At 41.9% G+C, this 20,010-nt stretch overlaps 1 protein-coding gene across 6 annotated transcripts in view; it reads left to right on the top strand.

Annotated features, from left to right (window-relative positions):
• The window catches only part of CDON (cell adhesion associated, oncogene regulated), a 98,885-nt gene that overhangs the window by 59,552 nt on the left and 19,323 nt on the right, over nucleotides 1-20,010 (top strand). For all 6 annotated transcript variants that reach the window (XM_073320627.1, XM_073320629.1, XM_073320631.1 and 3 more), the window contains 7 exons: nucleotides 1,178-1,384; nucleotides 2,274-2,455; nucleotides 4,548-4,653; nucleotides 11,868-11,990; nucleotides 14,071-14,298; nucleotides 15,505-15,791; nucleotides 18,295-18,374. In XM_073320627.1, coding sequence (XP_073176728.1) covers nucleotides 1,178-1,384; nucleotides 2,274-2,455; nucleotides 4,548-4,653; nucleotides 11,868-11,990; nucleotides 14,071-14,298; nucleotides 15,505-15,791; nucleotides 18,295-18,374 — 1,213 coding nt within the window. The remainder of the gene's footprint in view (nucleotides 1-1,177; nucleotides 1,385-2,273; nucleotides 2,456-4,547; nucleotides 4,654-11,867; nucleotides 11,991-14,070; nucleotides 14,299-15,504; nucleotides 15,792-18,294; nucleotides 18,375-20,010) is intronic.

Raw genomic sequence — 20,010 nt, 5'->3', positions numbered from 1 at the left:
CCGTAGTTTATCACTGATAGTCAAATTGGATATTGTAACAATAAGTAATTCATTTTCAAACAGGTGTGATTTTTAAGTTGAAAATGTCCCTTTAAATATCTTACGGCTAAATATGTGTCAGTCTTCCTGAAGTACACGAAGTCTTGATTGCAGAGATCACTGTCAAAGTCAGGGTAAATAACATGAGCAAAAAAGGTAAAATTTTCAAAGGCACCCATGTCCAATTTTCAAAAGTGACTAAAGCTCCTAAGTGCATATGTCAATTTTGTAAATGGGATTTAGCCTCCTAATTCCCGTCAGCGCTTTTGAAAATGTTACCCAAATAGACTGAAAATGAGTTTAAGAATTTAAAATCCAATTAGTGCCAGATAACCTATTGCCTTTCTGTTCCTTATTAAATACCTTCCTCCCTCTATGGCATTTGTGGTTTAACAATGTGTATAAACCAGTGCAGTGAAGACTTAACCATTCTGACTGATGAGACTTCTTATAACCAGATTGCTAACACCACCTCTTTCCATTTCCTCTGTTCCCACTGCTGTCTGTAACGTCAAGTGAGTTCAGTAAGTATTGATATCATTTGTTACATGCTTGGTTTGCTCTTGTTTCTTCTAAATTATGCTTAAGCGATTCAGTGCTTAGTAGTATTTACGGATCCATTTTTTTCATGGTTCTGGGAATTTCAGTTCAAATTTTTTATTCTCACCAAACCAACCTGCTGCTTTTGTACGTGCTCCCTTTGTGTAGTGCCAAGGAAGAGATAGAGTTTAGTGTATTAGCATGTCTCTTTCAGTTCTGTTGAATAAAGTATGTAGCTCCACTGTTTTCTCGTAGTGTGTTGCTTGTTGTTTAAGAACACTTTTGCGCTCCCATAATTTAGTTGCATTGGTCTGATGCAGCGCAATGTTCACATCCACAACTAAGTTTTCATACACAGTTTAAGACTTTTTAGTACTAGGGCTCTTCCCAACTCTGAAGGATAAAAGGAAAACTTCTAAAAGTACCTCTCATTTTATATACTGGAGTGCCTGTGGGAGGAGGATTTAAGAATCTCCATGTTTGAAACATTTGGTCTAACTTAATTGATTAAACTAATCATAGGTGTGCTCTGTAGAGAACGGAGTTCCATGTTTCTCATCTAACTCCTATGTTCATCTTCCTCAATTTCCCATTTCAGTTCCAGAGGCTCCAGATCGCCCTGCTATCTCAACAGCTTCAGAGACCTCTGTCTATGTCACATGGATCCCACGTGCAAATGGCGGCTCCCCCATCACTGCCTTTAAAGTAGAGTACAAGCGCATGAGCCGAAACAGCGACTGGCTAATTGCAGCCGATAGCATCTCTCCTTCTAAACTGTCAGTGGAAGTTCGCAACTTAGAGCCAGGTATTAAAACTCTTTCACTGCCCTTAGGAGTTTTAGTTCTAAATCCTTTTTCTTTTAGATGACCACTTTCTTGTGAGGAGAAGTATTTATTTCTGGTCATGCACTTCAGAAGATAAAATAATTACAGATTCATTAAGAATACTAAACATGATTAAAAAGGCCCATTTTATCTGTAGTTTGTCTCGGGTTAGGAATTTGTTTCTTTCATTGAAGTTGGCTTTTAGCTGTCTAAGAATGAAACAGTCCCCCCTGCCCTCCCAAGTTCAATTTTTATTGATGTTTGTTAGTTTTGTGCACGTTTTCTTTCAACCTCTCCCTACTTAATTGTCATTTCTGGTAAATACCAAATCTAGGTTACAATTGTTATGTGCTTCTCTGCAGCCATTCCATTTGTTTTTCATTGGTTAGTATTATTGGGCTGGGAAACAAGAGAACAAATATACTAACATCAACCAATTACTCTGAGACAGAAGTTCAGGGGAACTTCAGAAATAGACAAAGGAGGACCATTGTCCATGATTTCTAGAAATGCATGCAGCTGGTCTTGTGGGATACAATCTCATAATCTTAATTGGACATCCTTGCTCTAGGAGGGGAAAAATAGCATTTCCTTGCCTTTCCCATGGATGAAAATTTCTTTCCAGCCCAATTATTTGACTAGCTTTTCACCATTGTATGAGCAGGTTCTGTCACAGTTAAGCATCTAAAACCACTAGAGAGACATCTTTCATTGCAAGTGATTTTCTTTTTGAATCTCAAGAAATCAATTTAGAACTAATTCCACTATGACAGTGTCTTATCTCAGATTTTTTTTTAATTATTTGAGCCCTTTTTCTAGTGCTTGGGTATTTTTATCTTAATCCCTAATTTTATCTTTTGCCTTTGAAAGGAGCAACATACAAATTCCGTGTGATTGCTGTTAACAATTACGGGGATAGTCCACGAAGCTCACCATCTCGACCATATCAAGTTGCTGGCTTTACCAACCGTTTTTCCAACCGTCCGATCACAGGACCTCACATTGCCTACACTGAGGCAGTCAGCGACACTCAGATCATGTTAAAATGGACTGTGAGTACACTTTTCTGCTCTCTTCCCCTTCTATAGACTAATTCTTACTGATTTGGCAGTTAGAAATCTTTTAAAAGTGAAGGATCAAGAACAACACACTCAAGTTAGCAATGTAGTTGTTTTCCTCAGTAGTGAGTGGTATTCTTAAGAGATTCATGGTTGATATCCCATGAACCATATCAATCTACTAATTCTTTTCCTGTATTGTAATATTTAAAATCTAGAAACCTGAATTGTTGCTGTACTTCTGGTACTGTCTTGTAGTGGATGTTGAATAACAGCAACTTTAACTCCTCCGAACAGCTCAAAAGTGTTATTTGATAATAAATCCTGTTTTAGTTTACATGAGTCCTTGAAAAGAATCCACTGTTGTATTATTCACACGCTAAAAAGTCTTAACCAAGCCTCAAAATCATATTCTCTGTTGAGAATTTTCAATAGGCTGCATCTGAAGAGGAAGTGTATCCAATAAAAATTCCATATTGCAGAAACATTCCCCTCCTTTCCCCTGTAACTCTGTCTTTCATAAGCAAATACTTTGAAGTCCTTATTGAAATCCACTGTATCATTAGTTTTTTGCTTTTGCACACTTATGTATGCAATCGTGGTGCACCATGAGGGTAATTTCTAAACACCACAGAATTCCCAGTTCTGCAATTTGCCTGAACAATTCAACCTTGAAAGAGGAAAATATCAGTAATAAACTGAAGAAACTTAGTCTAAAATGTCTTAGGACTACATAAGAGTAAGTTTGAACTCAAAGGTTAGGAAATACCAACTGCATCTGCACTACAGGATCAGTGCCGGCATAGCTTCCTAGTGTAGAGGCAGCCTACACGATAGAAGGAGTTTTTCTGCTGGTATAGGAACAACATTAGCTATGTCGACAGAAGCACTCTTTTATTGCCATAGCTGCATCTGCACTGGGGTTTTTGTCACCATAGCCATGCTGGTTGGACGTGGGTTTTTTCACACCTCTGATTGACGTAGCTATGCTGATACCAGTTTTAAGCGTAGCCCAAGCCAGTCAATTTAACCCAAGTTAAAGTTGCATAGACAACCTTAACTCTGCCCCCTGTGCCTTACAGCAGCCTTCAGCTGCATGACTACATACTATGTCTGAAATTATATAATTCTTGTAATTGTTTTTCTTTTTTCTTTTTTTGGTCATAATGGTCCAGTATATCTTTGACTTAAAATAAAATCTTCAAATGAGAGTAATATCCCTTTTTCAAAATGGGACTAGGAAGGTGTCCAGAGCTCCCTGCTGTGGACCCCTTCTGGGCTCTTCAGAACTGCAGGAGTCCGTCCTCAGCCCTTCAGCGGGGCTTTCCCCAGTCCCATGTCTGCATTCACCGCAGTATGTTTGACTAGATTTTTCACAGTGCCGTTAATTTAGCTCCATATACATGCAAAGTAGATCCTTCAGTTCTCACCATGAAACCTGATTAAAAAAATCTGTGCCACTCAGTTTGATTTTGAAAGGCTTATTGCTTTGTCAAATCAAATATAATTTTCTTAAGCATAGGTGCCAACTCCATGGGTGCTCTTGGGCTGGAGCACTCACAGGGGGGAAAAAAAAAGAGGGTGCTCAGCACCACTGGCAGCCCCCACTGATCACCCAGTGCCTCCCGCCTACCGGTGGTCCCCGCCAATCAGCTCCTACCCCCCAGCACGTCCAGCATGCCAAGGATTTGGCCGTTCAGAAAAAGATTGCAAGTTTTTTTTTTCTCTTCTTTCTTCAATGGGAAGGGTGTGTATTTTTCATTCTCCTTGTGAACCGCTAGGTCAAAAACACTAAGAACTTCGCCTTTGTGCAGAGACCACCATTCAAAAATTCTCAGCCAAAATGGAAGTTTCAGACAGCAACTGGTGACTGACCGCACGGGATTAGAATGGAAACTGTTACATCATCTGAACTACAGTGGTTTCTTCTACTTCTATCTTATTTAAGACCACTCTTTCTTGAAAATACTTCTGGTCTCTTCCTGAATGAAGTAAATTTATTTCTGTCATGACTTGAAACGTAATCAAATATTTTAATTTTAAATGGATTTATCCTTTAATGTATTATTTGTATTCTCTTTTCCAGTATATTACTTCAAGCAACAATAATACCCCCATCCAAGGATTTTATATCTATTACCGGCCAACTGACAGTGACAATGATAGTGATTACAAGAGAGAGATTGTGGAAGGTATGATGTGGCGTATGCATTATCAGAGGCAGTATGCCAGATATTTGTTGGGGAAGACCATTATGTAACCGTAATGGCTGTGTTTACACAAATCTGAACTACTTTACTGAAACGAATTCAGTCTAAATAATATCAGGTTTCAGAGTAGCAGCCGTGTTAGTCTGTATTCGCAAAAAGAAAAGGAGGACTTGTGGCACCTTAGAGACTAACAAATTTATTTGAGCATGAGCTTTCGTGAGCTACAGCTCACTTCATTGGATCCAGTGAAGTGAGCTGTAGCTCACGAAAGCTTATGCTCAAATAAATTGGTTAGTCTCTAAGGTGCCACAAGTCCTCCTTTTCTTTTTTCTAAATAATATATTCACCAGCAGTAGAGATCTTAACTTTTTAGCTCCAAATTCTGCTCCCGCATGAACTTGTTTCTTCCATCCATAGTTCAAACTTAATAAATTTAAATTCCACTTTTAAATTGTTCCGGCTGCATCATTGCAAGCCCTAAATGCAGATGCGTTTAAACCAGTTTATCTTAATCCACTAATTTACTAAAATAAAATAAACTGGCAAAAATGAGATTTTAAACCAGTTTACATGCATCTAACAGTTAGGGGTTTTCACTCGTGTAATTAAATGGATTTTAGATTTAGTTTCACTGGTGCAAGTTTTCTAAGATAAATAAACCCGCAGTTCTTCTTCGAATGATGGTCCCGATGTGTATTTCACATGTGGGTGCGTATGCACACCTTGCACCCAAGTCTGGAATTCCTTCAAAGCAGTGCCCGTTGGCCTGCATGTGCCCAGTAACTCTCTTTGTGCTCCCGACCGAGGGTATAATTGGCAATGCAGGTGAATGCCTCTCCAGTTCCTCCTTACCACTGCATGGCCCGAGTCAGAATCGTGTCCTCCTTTGCTGTTGCAGAACCTGTAAAAATTTAGTTATAAATAGTTTATCTCTTAGCTTAGAAATTCTATTTAGTGTTTCGTATAGAATAGAATACTCCCCTGCCACCCCGCCCTGGTTACGGGACTAGGTGCAGGGTCCATGGATTCAAGAACGGCATCTTCTGCCCTCGCTCCTTCTCCATCAGCGATGAGTATCACTGGCCTGCACTGCCTGGATGATGCATGTTTCTGCGAAGTGCAGTATCTGTAAATCCTTCCTACCCAGACCTAGAGAGCCCCATAAGCTCTGACTGAAAATGTTCTTGCTGGAAGAAGTTATGAGGCTCCACTCCGACCTGGGCCCAGGAGCCCCCACTATACATTGGCCTCCACCAACCAGCAAAGGCCCTCCAAACATGACCCTCGGAGCAGAGCCCTTAACATCGAAGCCCAAGGACTCGTCACACAGGGCTCCCCGTGAGAGTAAGAGACACTCGCATGGGCATAAGGATAGATCCCTGCAGCAGACTGTCCAGAAAAAATGTGTTTCCTCCCCGAACTGGTCAAGGTCAGGAGAAGTGTTGCATATGGAACCCACGGAACCAGCTCAACCCACAGGTTGGAGAGTAAGGTGCAGAAAAAGAGTGATCTGGCAGTGACAGCAGTAGCGGGGGTGGAAAGATAATCACTCTCCAGTCCCGTCTGTGAGTTCAAGTCCCAGATTCGTCGTTGCTACCGCCTTGTCTATCCAAAGACCATCTGGCTGCATCAGATTAAATGGGTCCTTCAGGTGTCTTGTACTGGAACTCCTCGGACTCTGGGCCGTACGGAGACTTTTAACACTGGAGGATATCTTCCTCCCCTGACCACAATCTCCACTCCTTTCGGGCCCTGCCCTCCTGACAGATATCCTTATCCCGGTGGAGGAGCCGTTACCATTGTCTCAGGAGAGGTCCCATCTCCATCCATCGGGCAGGAGCACATCGGTATTGATGGTACCATCAGAGACCAACAGAACCATGCTTGAAATCGAAGGAGTCAGAGGATATAGCTGCACCAGTATCTCTGTGAGGGTACGGGAGACCTGACGCAGCTGAGGCATTATTATCCCTCCAGTTATGACCCCTCCCCCTCCAAGGGACCCCGATATTGATTCCCATAGGTGCCAATGCATTTAGGGACCGCTGTGGCAGGTGCCCTAGACACCTCTCAGGAGTCATTCCGCTTCTCTGCCTCCCATCAGCCGGTCCCCTCAATGTATGAGGAGGAAGAACCAAAAATGCTTCCGATGGGGGGGCCTCCTCATTATCCCTGGAGGAGGCCAGCACCCCTTCATTGCGCTCTCTGCCAGATGACTATCAGCAACATCAGGAGTTGTGGCAAAGGATCACTAATGATCTCCAAATCCTGCTAGACGAGGTCCAGGAATCCTTAACGTTGGCTCCTGGACATTTTTGCAACCACAGGAACCAACCAGGATGGCCCTTCCAATCAATGAAGCCATATTAGAACTGGCCAGAGCAGTCTAGCACACACCAGTAATTTGTGCCCCTATGCCAAAAAGAGCCAAAAGATGTTCTGTGCCAGCCAAAGGGTGGTGATTTCATGTTTTCCCATCCTGCGCCTAATTCATTGGTGGTACAGACAGCTACAGAGAGAGTTCAGCCACGCTAACAAAAAATCTATTTCGGCAGATAAAGGGTCAAAGAGATTGGACCTCCTGGGTAGGAAGGTTTTCTCCTCTGCAGGCCTCCAATTTTGTATAGCTAATTACCAAGCTTTGTTAGCCAAATATGATTTTAACACCTATACCTGGCTCACAGAATTTAAAGATAAAGTCCCTATGGAACACCAAGCCCAGTCCCAGTCTTCTCTGGGCAAGGGGAGGTTGGTAGGAAAGGTGGCTTCCCAGGGTGCGGTAAATGCCACAGGTATAGCATCCAGATCTTTGGCCACAGGACTGGTCATGCGAAAGGACTCGTGGCTCCGTTCTTTGGGATTCCCAAGGGAGGGCCAAAATACTATCCAAGACTTCCCTGTTCAGGAAATCCTGACCCAAAGCAGGAAGGATTCTACTAGGCTCGGATACCTGGCTAAATGGCAGCGATTTTTGGCCTGGGCACATCACCACCAGCATTCACTTGATACTGTAGGCATTTCAGTTATCCTAGACTGTCTTCTCTTCTTAAAGCCCTCAGTTCACTGCGAGTACACCTACCAGCAGTTAATGCCTTCCTCCCACTGGTGCAAGGATGGTCTATCTTCACACACCTGACCACAGTTTGATTTATGGAGGTCTTGATCAGGACCTTCTCACCAGACATTAAACCTACGCCTCAATGATACCTTAACCGTATCCTTTCAACATTCACAGGCCCACCCTTCTAACCTCTGGTGACATGTGCCATGACTTATCTGTCCATGAAGCCATCTTCATAGCCATTACTTTGACAAGAAGGTTTAGTAAGCTGGGAGCCGTGATGGCAGACCCTCCTTATACAGTATTGCACATGGAGAAGGTTTCCCTTTGGTTACATCCCAAATTCCTCCCCAAGGTTGTATCCGAGTTGCACATCAGTCAAACGATACTTATGTTTCCTGCCCGAAATCCTACGCTTCTTCCAAGGAGGAGAGATTTCACTCCATTGACATCAGGCGCACCCTGGCATTCCACGTGCTGAAAACCAAACCTGTTAGAAAATCTGAGACTCTCTTTTGTCTTGGCAGAAAGGTCATGGGGACAAGCCATATCCTCACAAAGGATTTCTAAATGGGTTTCGGGAAGCATCTTAGACTGCTACAAAATAGCAAAGCTTCCGTCTCCTGGGCATATCACAGCTCGCTCCATAGAGCACAACCTGCCTGCACAGCATCCTTATTGGGCAGTCCGCTGCAGCACATCTGCAGAGTGGTAGCTTGGAGTTCCAGCCCTACTTTCGCATCACACTATGCTCTAACTCAAGCAGCAATGGCAGATGCCGCCGTAGGAACGGCAGCACTACAGACATCTCTGCTACCAGTTTCCTTGCACCTTCCTCCAGTCGACACTGCTTGACAGTCACCCATGTGTGGAATACACGTCGGGACCGTCACTCAAAGAAGAAATGGAGCTTGCGCACTGTAACTGGGGGTTCTTTGAGATATGTGGTCCCTATCTGTGTTCCACTGCCTGCCCCCCACCCCCTCTGCTCTGGGTCCAGTTGGAGTGCAGCGAGAGGAGGAACTGGAGAGGTGTCGTCCCGCAGTGCCTTTTACGTGCTTGGTCAGGAGCACGAGGAGAGTTACTGCGCATGTTTGGATCAACGGACACTGCTTCGAAGAAATTCTGGACTCCGGTGCATGGCACCCCTGCACACCCATGTGTGGAATACAGATCGGGACCATGCATCTCAAAGAACCTCCAGCTACAGTAAGTAACAACCATTTGCTGTTGCAAATTGGGAAGCCCTCTCCAGTTACTTGTTAGTAGGTGCTTAATTTTTTACTCTTTGTTTATAGGGGAGCTTCTCTGAGCCCAAGATATTGCCACATTCAGTAAATGTTAGCTAATTTGACAGTTTAGCGTAATTCCCGCTTTGCTTTTTGAACACATTGATAACAGATATTGTAAGCCAGTGGGTTGTTTTGCTGGGAACTTTTAGATCATCATTTTCATGGAAGAAGTAGTCACATTTTACATTTTTTAACACCCTCTCAATCATCTGGCCTAAATAAATGTAGCGGCCTCATCTTGCCCCATTGAAGGTAATGGGTTTTTTTGCAATTGACTTCAGTTGAGGCAGGATCGGGCCCTTGTTTTGCAAATTCTTCCTTCTTTGACTATAGCCTGCACAATACTGTAAGGTGTGATGTACGCTTTTTCAGACAGTAGGACTGTTAAATATCTAGTTTTTGTGCTCAGAGGGTCGCTTCAAAGCTTATGCAGTCAGTATCTTTGTCTGTAAACATATTTTAGCCTTCTGTGACACAGAACTTGTGTGTTTATGAACGTTGCGCACAGGGCAGTTGTTTAAGTGTGCCTCCACTGTGCTGTGAAATTTGCTTATTCCTGATTTTCAAGTTTATGCATACTGAAATGTTTGTGGCAGTCTGAAACCACTAGCAGCTGCTCAGCTGTCCCAGAGCCTGCAACTGAAATTCACATGGTGGCAACTTGAAACATTAAAGCTTTCTTACCACGTTTCTGTAAAATAGTGAAAGCTATTTTCAATTCAAATGTGACTGGATTCTTTTTTACATTGAAGTATAGAGAAACATGTGATCCTTAACTTAGGTGCCAGGCCTTTTGGTTAACCCGTACAAATGGCTACATTGGCCTAATCACAGTCTTCCCTCTGTTACTCTTAAATCAGTGTTTTGACAGCAGATTTTATCTTGCAAAGACTCTTTTACTAGTGTGGAAAAGCTGTTGTGATGGTTGTGTTAGTTAACGAGTTGCCTTAAGCTTTCATGAACATTTCCTGCTAAGTCTTGTCTTCTGAGACAGAGTCCAAAGCTTACAGAAGGTTTTTCCTCTATAAAAGTCGCCACAAGCAATTTTATAAAAATGTTTGTGTGTTTGCATCATATGGCTCTCCAATATTTGTATCTTTCAGCAAAAGCAAAATTAAACCTGCCCTTTCCTGCTTATATGGGCTGAATTTTTCCCCGTTGCTTCGATCTTGGAGATTGAATGTTAACCCTAAATGTAGTCTGATGTCTTGTTTAAATGTTTTCGCTTCCTAATGGTGCAGGGAGAGCACAGTTAAAGTGTCTGTACAGATTCCAGTTCCTCTAATGGTTTGAAGCAGAAACCTAAAACCTGGTACAGTAATTACTGAAAGGAATGTTTGGGGGTGGAGGGAGAGAGGAGACAGAAGTAAAAAGCTTTGGAAAAATGTGCTTTAGGAATAAGCCAACTCCAGCATCAACCAATATTTAAATACAAGTTATTATTTGGGGCATCTATTCATTTTAGTGTGTGTGAAGTGAAAGTTGTGTTTCATAGTAGCTCACCACTTAGAGCACTGAAAGAAAGCAGTTTAAAAGAGCCTTCCTCATGTAGTAGAGTGAAAACCACCCTCCTTTACAGGGTATTTTTAGTGCCACACAGTGGGAATTGGACTGCAGCTTTAATTCTGTTGAGTTAGAATGGAATCTTGATGGCACAGCCCTTCCAGCCAAGTGGGCTTTATTTTTTTAATTAATACTTAAATCAGTAGGTGGTATGACAGTTTCTTAGAAACAGTGGAAACAGTTCAAGGTGGTATTTTCCAAGAGGGATTAGAAGTGCTCAAACAGTTAATTAAACTCTCAAAAAAGGGTCCCTGTTTATTAAAATTTGTCACAAGTCCGTGAAAATAAAAACGGAGAGTGATTTATACTGAAGTGCTCTGTACTTCAGGAGGGTGTCTAAATGAAAGGTTGGCTAGCAGCCAGAGTTAACAAAATCATTCTATTAGGAAAGCTTGCTTGGATTGGAGTCCATGCCCCCAGAGACTGGGAGAGTGAGAAAGACAGGCCTGTTATCTGAGAGTGTTCCCTAGTATGTTTCACGAGGTATAAATTAAATTATTTGTGGCTTCTACTAACTGAGATAGGAGAGGTCATAACATCGACTTTAGATGACTCCTTCCTGTGAAAATATTGGGTGACTTGAATTTTAACTGGGACCTTGCATTTGTGGTCACTGAAGATCCCATGGTACTCTTGAAAGAGTCAGGGTATTATCACAGCACTCTGGCCAAATTCTAATGTGAGAATAATTACATTCTGTCTACCTAAATTTCTCCTGTTTCAGTTTGATACAGTAGTCTGCCTCACTACTTGCCCTGAACATTGTACGTTGTTAAACAGCTGGCACATTCCACCCTAAAGGCATGCATGTGAATGATGGATGAAGAGATTCCTGTGTATATGTAGGTAGCTTGCAAAGTGCTTAAGAGTCTTTCAGGATGGAAAGAGTAATTCCAAGTGAAAGAAATCAAGATTAGTTTGTCTTTAAAATTAGACTTGTGTGTCAACCAGAATTTCCATTTCATAGGAAATGCCATGATTTTTAGATTTATTTCATTCAGAAGCAGAACAAAACCAAAGGATTCTGACATTTCCAACAGAAAAACGTTGCCTGAAGATTTTCCACCTGCTCTGTTTAAAAGTACAAGATATAACTTTTAAAGATAATGCTTTCTGTGCTCACTAAGCAAGCCTGTGACACCCCAGCATTGTACTTTTGCGTAGTGAAAAGGGCATGACGCTATATTTTCTTCCATGACTCAGACATTTTCTCTCCCACGCACACTCTCACATCTGTCTCATATCAAACAAAACAAATCTCGTTTCATTTTTCTTTCTAGGTACAAAGCAGTGGCACTTGATAAGCCACCTGCAGCCAGAAACCTCTTACGATATTAAAATGCAGTGCTATAATGAGGGAGGTGAAAGTGAGTACAGCAACGTCATGATGTGCGAGACAAAAGGTGAGTGAGGACACTTTTGCTTGTCTGAGAGCTAATGTCAAATGTAAAGCCTGAGAAGAAAATTACTCGCTGACCCTCTCATTTAATTATTTTTAAAAATTGATGCCATCTGCTATAATTATGTTTGGAGGATTGTTTTTATTTACTATTGCTGAGGTTTTCTGACTGGAGAGACCAACGTGTTTGTCTCCAGGAAAGATAGTTTGCAAAGATGTGTAGACCTTTTGGATGTATTGACAGTCCCAGTTCATCCGACGTTGGTGGTCTTTCCTTAGCCGGACACCATCTTGCTGTAGCTTAGTTGGTTACTGGAGATAACGTACTTCTGCCTACACTGTCTCTTCAGGACTTGTTCAAATTCTTAATTCATGATGAATAAGTTGGCTGCCACTCACATCAATTCTACCTGCCTCTGGCAAGAAGATAGGAATACTGTTCTCTGAAAATGTCAGAGTAATTATTTGCAAAAGAAATTAACGATCACAGTCACTTTGGTTTCTTAAGCAAATTAATCTTTAAAATCAAGTTATGTTGCAGAGGGAATATGCTGACACTAAAAGTAAAATACAGCTTCAAATGCACTACTTCTGAAAAGAGTCTACAAGCATGCACGTCAAACTTACCGTGCAATACCTATTACCTTACAGGGCAGGGCTGGGAGCTGCAATCTCTCAGACCACCTACATCTGGTGGAATATATCCTACCCAGAGTCTGTCTTAGTCATCAACAGCTCTGTAATTCCTCAAGATTTTAAGACTACACTGGGGGGACAACCTGCTGTCAAATATTCATATTGACATTTCCTTTAAGTGATTGCAGAACCATGCTCTGAAGTATCCCTAGCCTCTGTTTGCCAGAAGCTGGGAATGGGCGACAGGATGGATCACTTGATGATTATCTGTTCTGTTCGTTCCCTCTGGGGCACCTGGCATTGGCCACTGTGGGAAGACGGGATACTGGGCTAGATGGACCTTTGGTCTGACCCAGTATGGCCATTCTTGTGTTCTTATGACCTCTTTTAGGACCAAATCAAGGCAATCTGGGGCTGTAAGCAATAACCCCAAATGAGAGCAAGCATTGCCTCTGCCCCCATGCTCTAGCCTTGATCCTTCTTGACTTGGCTCTGGAAGGGGTCACCCACACAAGCAGCCTTTTGGGCCCCTTCTTTTTGGTGAATGTTGACGAGACTCTAGACACTGAATGGGGCTTGTTTTGGTCATTTCGGTTCAAAGAGGTAGTTAACACTCAAAAGCTAACTTGGTCTTACTGTTCTCTATTAGATTCCCTAAGCATGAGCTAACCTTTAGCAAAACAAATTCTAATGCTATAAATACAATATTTAAAATGTTCAGTACAAACCCCCATTTAAAATCTTGGTTGTAACATTCACTGATGGAAAAATTTAGTCCTGCAAAATTAATTACCAATAATTCTTTACATTGTTTTGGGGAGCACAGAGTGGCTACAATTCAGTATGTATTTACTTCGCAGCCAGCAAATATATAATTGTTGAAATGGTGCCTTTCACTGTAGTGCAGGTGTCATATTGACGTCATCTTGAATTTTGTAAGATTTCTACCTGGTTGTTCATTTCCTGAAGAATGCAGTTTTGAAAACAGTAAAGGTTAGCAGGGTTCACATCAGATAGAAGTAAGGCGTCTGGCAATGGTTAGTTGACAGAAATGCATATTGTGGTTTTTCCTGACCTCAGAAGTGGAAAGATTTGTATTCTTTCTGGTTGGAAACTAGTGCCGTCTCGAGCAATGCTTACATTCAATTGCTTGTTGAAGTATAACCTGGCTTAGATACATGGGTTATGAGTAGGTAGATAATAGGCATGTTCTAAGACAAACAGTTATCATCCAGTGTTAGTTGACCTCATCAGCTAATGTAAAAATCTTGAGCTGAAAATTTCTGTCTACAAATCATTGGGATACTAAATTCAATGGTAGATATTTCCACTTCATAACTGTACAGTTGAATAACAGATAAATAAACACATGTAGAATAACATTTCTGCAGACTTCTCATTCCAAGTTGGGTTCACAAGACCATGTGTGTCTCCTGTATTTCAACCAGTGAAACGCACACCTGGAGCATCGGAATATCCAGTGAAGGACCTGAGTACACCACCTAATTCTCCTGATCGTGGGGGTGGAGGCAATGCTGGCCCATCAAATGGCCCTGTTCGGAGCAGTGACATGCTATATCTGATTGTGGGCTGTGTCCTTGGAGTGATGGTCCTTATTCTGATAGTTTTCATTGCCATGTGTCTGTGGAAGAATCGCCAGCAAAACGCCATGCAGAGTAAGTTATTCTTGGTTTCCTCTCCTCCCAGTCCAAGTTTAATATGAAAAAATATGATGGTAATGAAAGTTAGACAATAAATATGGAGCTTTATATTGAATGCTCCAAATGCATAGTCTCTGTTATGGTCAAACTGGTATTTGGTTAGTCATAGAAACTCTTCACTTACGTGTTACTAAAGGAACATGGCGTGATGAAGGAATTTGTGAAAGTAGTAATGTGTCTGTTTCTCTGCATTGAGTCCCATTAGAGGATTGAGCCATGTATAGATTGCTGCAGTGTTCTGCTGCACTGTTGAAGATGCCATTCTTTGGATAAGTTATTGAGGCCCTGATCTGGCAACATGTTTAGACATGTGCCTAACTTGAAGCATATTAATAGTCCCTTTGTCTTCAGTGGCAGTACTCCCATGCTTAGACTTAAGCATGTGCGTAAGTGGTTTTCTAGGTTGCCGTATAAAGCCAACATTCTTTTTGCTTCGCTCTAATTTTTCCAGATAAAGGGAAAGATCTTGTGGCACTTTTTTTGAGGCTCATTGTAGTACTGGCGACAGGCTGTGGAGCAGCTGTTAATAAGCAGAAACCTGCCAGTTTCTGACTAGAAACGCACTGTGAAGTACTATGGAATACTAGTTTATAGCACCATACAAAAGCTATCCGCTTCTATTCCCAGCAAATACTCTGAGCAAGCTGAATCTTATGTGACATTTTAAATAGCTCCCTCTGTTTCTGGTACTTTAATTAGCTTTATCTGTACCGTCTGTGGTGCTTTAAATATGATCCATACTCCCCACCAGCAAACCCAAATTATGCAAAACTTCCTTTGAAACTGAGCAGGACCAAAATAAGTTAAATTGTCTCTGCCATAGAGTTGATCATGCAAATGATCCTGTTTTAAAATCCTATTTTTACAGAGCAACATCTTCTGCTAAATTCTTTCCAGACCAAGAGGATTAGTGTGTGGACATAGCTATTGTAGAGATGGAAAACATTTGCATATTAAGCACTTAGATGTTACAATTTGTGGCTACTATAAAAACCCTGAAAAGGGTTAGATGAGTCACTTCTGTATCTCTGAAACACTCATCTGACTTTGGTTTTAGAAGTATGATGAAAAATAAAATACTCTTTAATCATACATTGAATCCTTAGCAAAATTATGCTAACAAAGTGTTCTAATTTTTTCCCTGTGGGTCTCTCTTTGCAGAGTATGACCCTCCTGGTTACCTCTACCAAGGTGCAGATATCAATGGGCAAATGGTCGAATACGCTACTTTACCAGGCACAAGCCGCGTCAATGGCAGCATACATGGAAACTTCATCAGCAATGGTAGTCTCAGTAATGGCTGTCCACACCTCCATCACAAGGTTCCCAATGGAGTTAATGGGATCATGAATGGTGGCTTGACTGGAGGGACTGGCCTTTACCCAGGGCACACCAACTCTCTATCCAGGACACACATGGATTATGAACATCCCCATCATTTAGTGAATGTAAGAGTGCTTTGACTCACATATGATGTAAGGGTCCTGATCTTGACTTTGGAATTTTATTCACGGTGTGAAAGGAAGCTCCAGCAAGTCAAGTCAGTTGTGGAAATACTAAAGTCTTTGTGCTGGAGCTAACAACTACCAGTTACCCCATCTTTGTTCCAGTGGAAGTAGCTGGGCGTGGTGTTTCTCATACTTTCATCTTCAGGGCTTTCCTGTGGAGATTAGGATTAGAGGCACCAATAACTGTATTTAGTCTGGGGAGTCTCCTCTTACCCTTGTTTTTAGTCTGAGAGTTTTAAGACTCGTGCAATGCTGGATTGAGATACTGTACTGTATATATGGTATTTCTCAGTCTTTCTATCAGATTTAATGATGGTTCCTGAGTTTTCAGCTTCACAAATTGACTGTTCCCCACAAACACACACACACCTGTTTCAGATCTGTGATTTGTAAGCTGTGCTATTAAGTTTACCACAGCATGCACATAGCTGGGGTCTCATAAAAGAAAAATTCCCTCCGGTCTTGAAATACAACAACATAATAAATAAGTCTGCCTTACTGAGTCCCTTATTTTTAACTTTTGAGACTAATTTCTTGAAGTAACAAAAGCTGGTCTTAACCTGTGATCCAGCCTTTGTGTGCTGTGGAAAAATATTTAATTTTCTGAAACGTGTTCCATTTCCAAGAGAGAATAATGATTTCATTATTGTCTGTGGAAACAGGTGGGTTACTTTCAGACTTACTCCACTTTTATCACTGGTTCTACTCAAAACTGTGAACGTTGCCCAGGAAAAGTTCAAAAAGTCTATGTAATGAATGCTGTTTCCAAAGGGGAAAAAATGGAACGATTGTTTGCTTTAGTAATTGAACACAAGTACTTCATTTTATTCAACAGCAAATTGCCACTTACACAGTAGTTGCCACTTCAGATAACTCCAGGTTGGAACGTGGACTATTCATCTCATCACATGGTCTCCTTTTTGCGCCACAATTTAAGTACCAAAGGTGCAGTTTTTCCTTTACCTAAAAGAACAACCATGGCCAAAAGATTTCTTATGTTGTAAAGCTATCTAACCAACATTAGCAATGGGGATCCTCAAAAGCTTTGGTATTTTGGTTTAGACAAGCACACAGATGTGGTTCTCCAGATATCTGGATGCTGCATGGACTGTAGATACTATACAGACAGGCTTTCTTATGAACTCTGTGGCTAATATTTTGGGGTCCCTTCTTCCAGGTAGAAATCACAGAGCAAGGCTTGCCCTAAGCTTATGTACATGGTGTACAACCACATAGGACCCTGTGTTCCAGGTGCACGTATGTGGGGCTGATCTTCAGATCCCTGCGCTGTTCTGGGTGGAGTAGGCCCATGAGAGCGCCACAGGACGTAGTGTTTCTAGAGGACTGTCCCTTGTAAATACCTGCCTTTCTTTTCATCTCCCCATTTGGAATGGTGTGGAAGGTTGTTGAGACAAGGATGTCCGCATCTGACCACTCCTGCACAGAACAAGTGAGACTTACATAATCACAATACAGAGCAAAGGAACTTTATATCCCCATTCTTACTGGCATCCCTCTTAATGCTCCAGTGTTTGGGGAAAATGAAGAAAAGAGGCCTGGGGGAGAGACATGGTGTGAGTGGTCCCACAGGTCTGCAAAATGTAGGACCAGACCCGGTGCAGAGACATACGAAAATAAGAAATACTGGAAAAGAAGCAATTATGCAACTTAACTCAAACTCAGAGGTTGAATTAGTTTTCCCAAACTCGCGCCCCTTAAGAAAATGCAGAATTGTAACACAACAGCACAGTACCATTTTCAAATGACTCACATCAGTGTCCGCCTAGTATTTAACAATGAGGTATGTGTTAATCTGGCCATTTTACTTGTTTGCAATGGGCCTGTTCAGCCAAAACCAACAACACAAAATCCCTCGCACCCCAGAGTCATTGCTGGCGAAGGAATTACCCCATCTGTAAAAATATAAAATGTTTCAAAAGTCTGTTTAGTGAAGTAAACTGATCTAATCAGAGTAATTACAGGAAAGTGGGATGGGTTTATGTTGTGACATCAGCCCTGAATATTTAACACCCTGTCACCCCAAACGGGGCACAGTCCTCTAATGAATAGGAATTTGCTTTCATGTCTGTCATCAGCGTTAAAAATAAACATATTTACAGTGTGTTTATTAAATTAAACCTGGACATATTAGACTGAAAATAAGCCAGGGAAATTACTACATACTTGTCTAAGGTACAGTTATTTACTTTTCTCTGACACAAATGCTGGCAGAAAACTCAGCTAGACTTTGTATAATAGAAGCTCAGTATTCCCATGCCACATTACAAAACACAGATCTGAAGATTGATAAGGTGATTAAGATTCAAAATTAAATGAGAAGTCCTGGGGGTTAACGTACATTGTGCCCATTTATCATAGACTACATCTTGTATGCCTGTGTTGCCATTCATTTTGGGTTGTTTCTTTCCCCTTCTTCCTCCAGGGTGGTGGAATGTACACAGCAGTGCCTCAGACCGACCCCTCGGAGTGCATCAATTGCCGGAACTGTCGGAACAATAACAGGTAAGTTAGAGTTACACCTCTACTTCTTGGTATCACCTTCAGTGAGCTTTACAAACCACAATCTCTGCAGCACTGTTATGAGTGTAAATGCTGATGATCCCGTTTTACATATTGGAAGCAGAAGCTGAGAGGTGGTGACTATAGCTGGTGAAAATTTTCCAACAAAACTTAGTTTCATCAGAAAATGTCGCTTTGGTGAGTGAAATGTTTCACTGTACCTGCTACATATTTAGCTAAACTTCCATTGAAACAGCAGTGTGCCCTGACGCTCTGCCTCCTCGGCTTCCTTTAGCTCCAGGGTGTGGAAAAGCAGATCAGCAAGCACACTGCCTCAATCTATTGCTTGTGCACAGAGAGACAAAGTCCCAGGGCAACCTTAGCTCTGGGGGACTCACAGTGCCTTTCTGGCTCCCAGAGCTGGGGGGTTGGTGAGGAGGCAGCGCTGCTGGGCTCAGCCTGCTGGAAGGTTGTCAATTTTACTCATGAAGCCATGTCTCTGTGGCTGGCAGGCTCCCTGCAATGGAACAACTTATTGAAATTCATGTTCTTGTCAGTTTCACAGCTGCCAGGATGTCAGTTTCACATTTCCTTTCAAGAGCACAGCATTTCAGTGTTTCTGAAATGAACCTTTTGGGCATCTCTGGTTTGTCAGAAAATTTTAGTAAATTTGTTTTTGTTCTGAATTTGGATGAAAACAATCAAAACCCCCAAACTTTCCAATTTCAGCCAACTGTGGTTGTGATTTAGCCAAGGACACAGTGGAAGTCAGTGTGAATGTGTTTGACAGATGAGTCTCAAAGGTGATCAGCTGATGAACAAAGTATACGAACCTAGATAGGATTGAATAAAGCCAGTATTAGAGCCCTGTAATTGCTGTTGCTCAAATCATTAACTAACCCTTGCTGGGTTTTATTGGGTTTGGGGTTAATGGAGAGGGTTGACCTTTGGTCTCAGTTGTATGTTTCTTTCCTTCAGTTTCATGCGATAGACAATTCTAAATTGAGCATAAAAAGGTTAGTTTGTCAGCTACCATTCACGTTCTTACTGTCTGTTCTGTATTATGAATTTATTATGCCAGCAGATCGAGGGACGTGATCGTTCCCCTCTATTCGACATTGGTGAGGCCTCATCTGGAGTACTGTGTCCAGTTTTGGGCCCCACACTACAAGAAGGATGTGGAAAAATTGGAAAGAGTCCAGCGGAGGGCAACAAAAATGATTAGGGGACTGGAACACATGACTTATGAGGAGAGGCTGAGGGAACTGGGATTGTTTAGTCTGCGGAAGAGAAGAATGAGGGGGGATTTGATAGCTGCTTTCAACTACCTGAAAGGGGGTTCCAGAGAGGATGGCTCTAGACTGCTCTCAGTGGTAGCAGATGACAGAACAAGGAGTAATGGTCTCAAGTTGCCGTGGGGGAGGTTTAGGTTGGATATTAGGAAAAACTTTTTTACTAGGAGGGTGGTGAAACACTGGAATGCGTTACCTAGGGAGGTGGTGCAATCTCCTTCCTTAGAAGTTTTTAAGGTCAGGCTTGACAAAGCCCTGGCTGGGATGATTTAATTGGGGTTGGTCCTGCTTTGAGCAGGGGGTTGGACTAGATGACCTCCTGAGGTCTCTTCCAACCCTGATATTCT

Source organism: Lepidochelys kempii, chromosome 22, assembly GCF_965140265.1.
Source record: "Lepidochelys kempii isolate rLepKem1 chromosome 22, rLepKem1.hap2, whole genome shotgun sequence".
Classification (NCBI taxonomy): domain Eukaryota; kingdom Metazoa; phylum Chordata; order Testudines; family Cheloniidae; genus Lepidochelys; species Lepidochelys kempii.
Note: the sequence above shows the minus strand (reverse complement) of the source record. Positions and strands in the feature narration are given on the sequence as shown.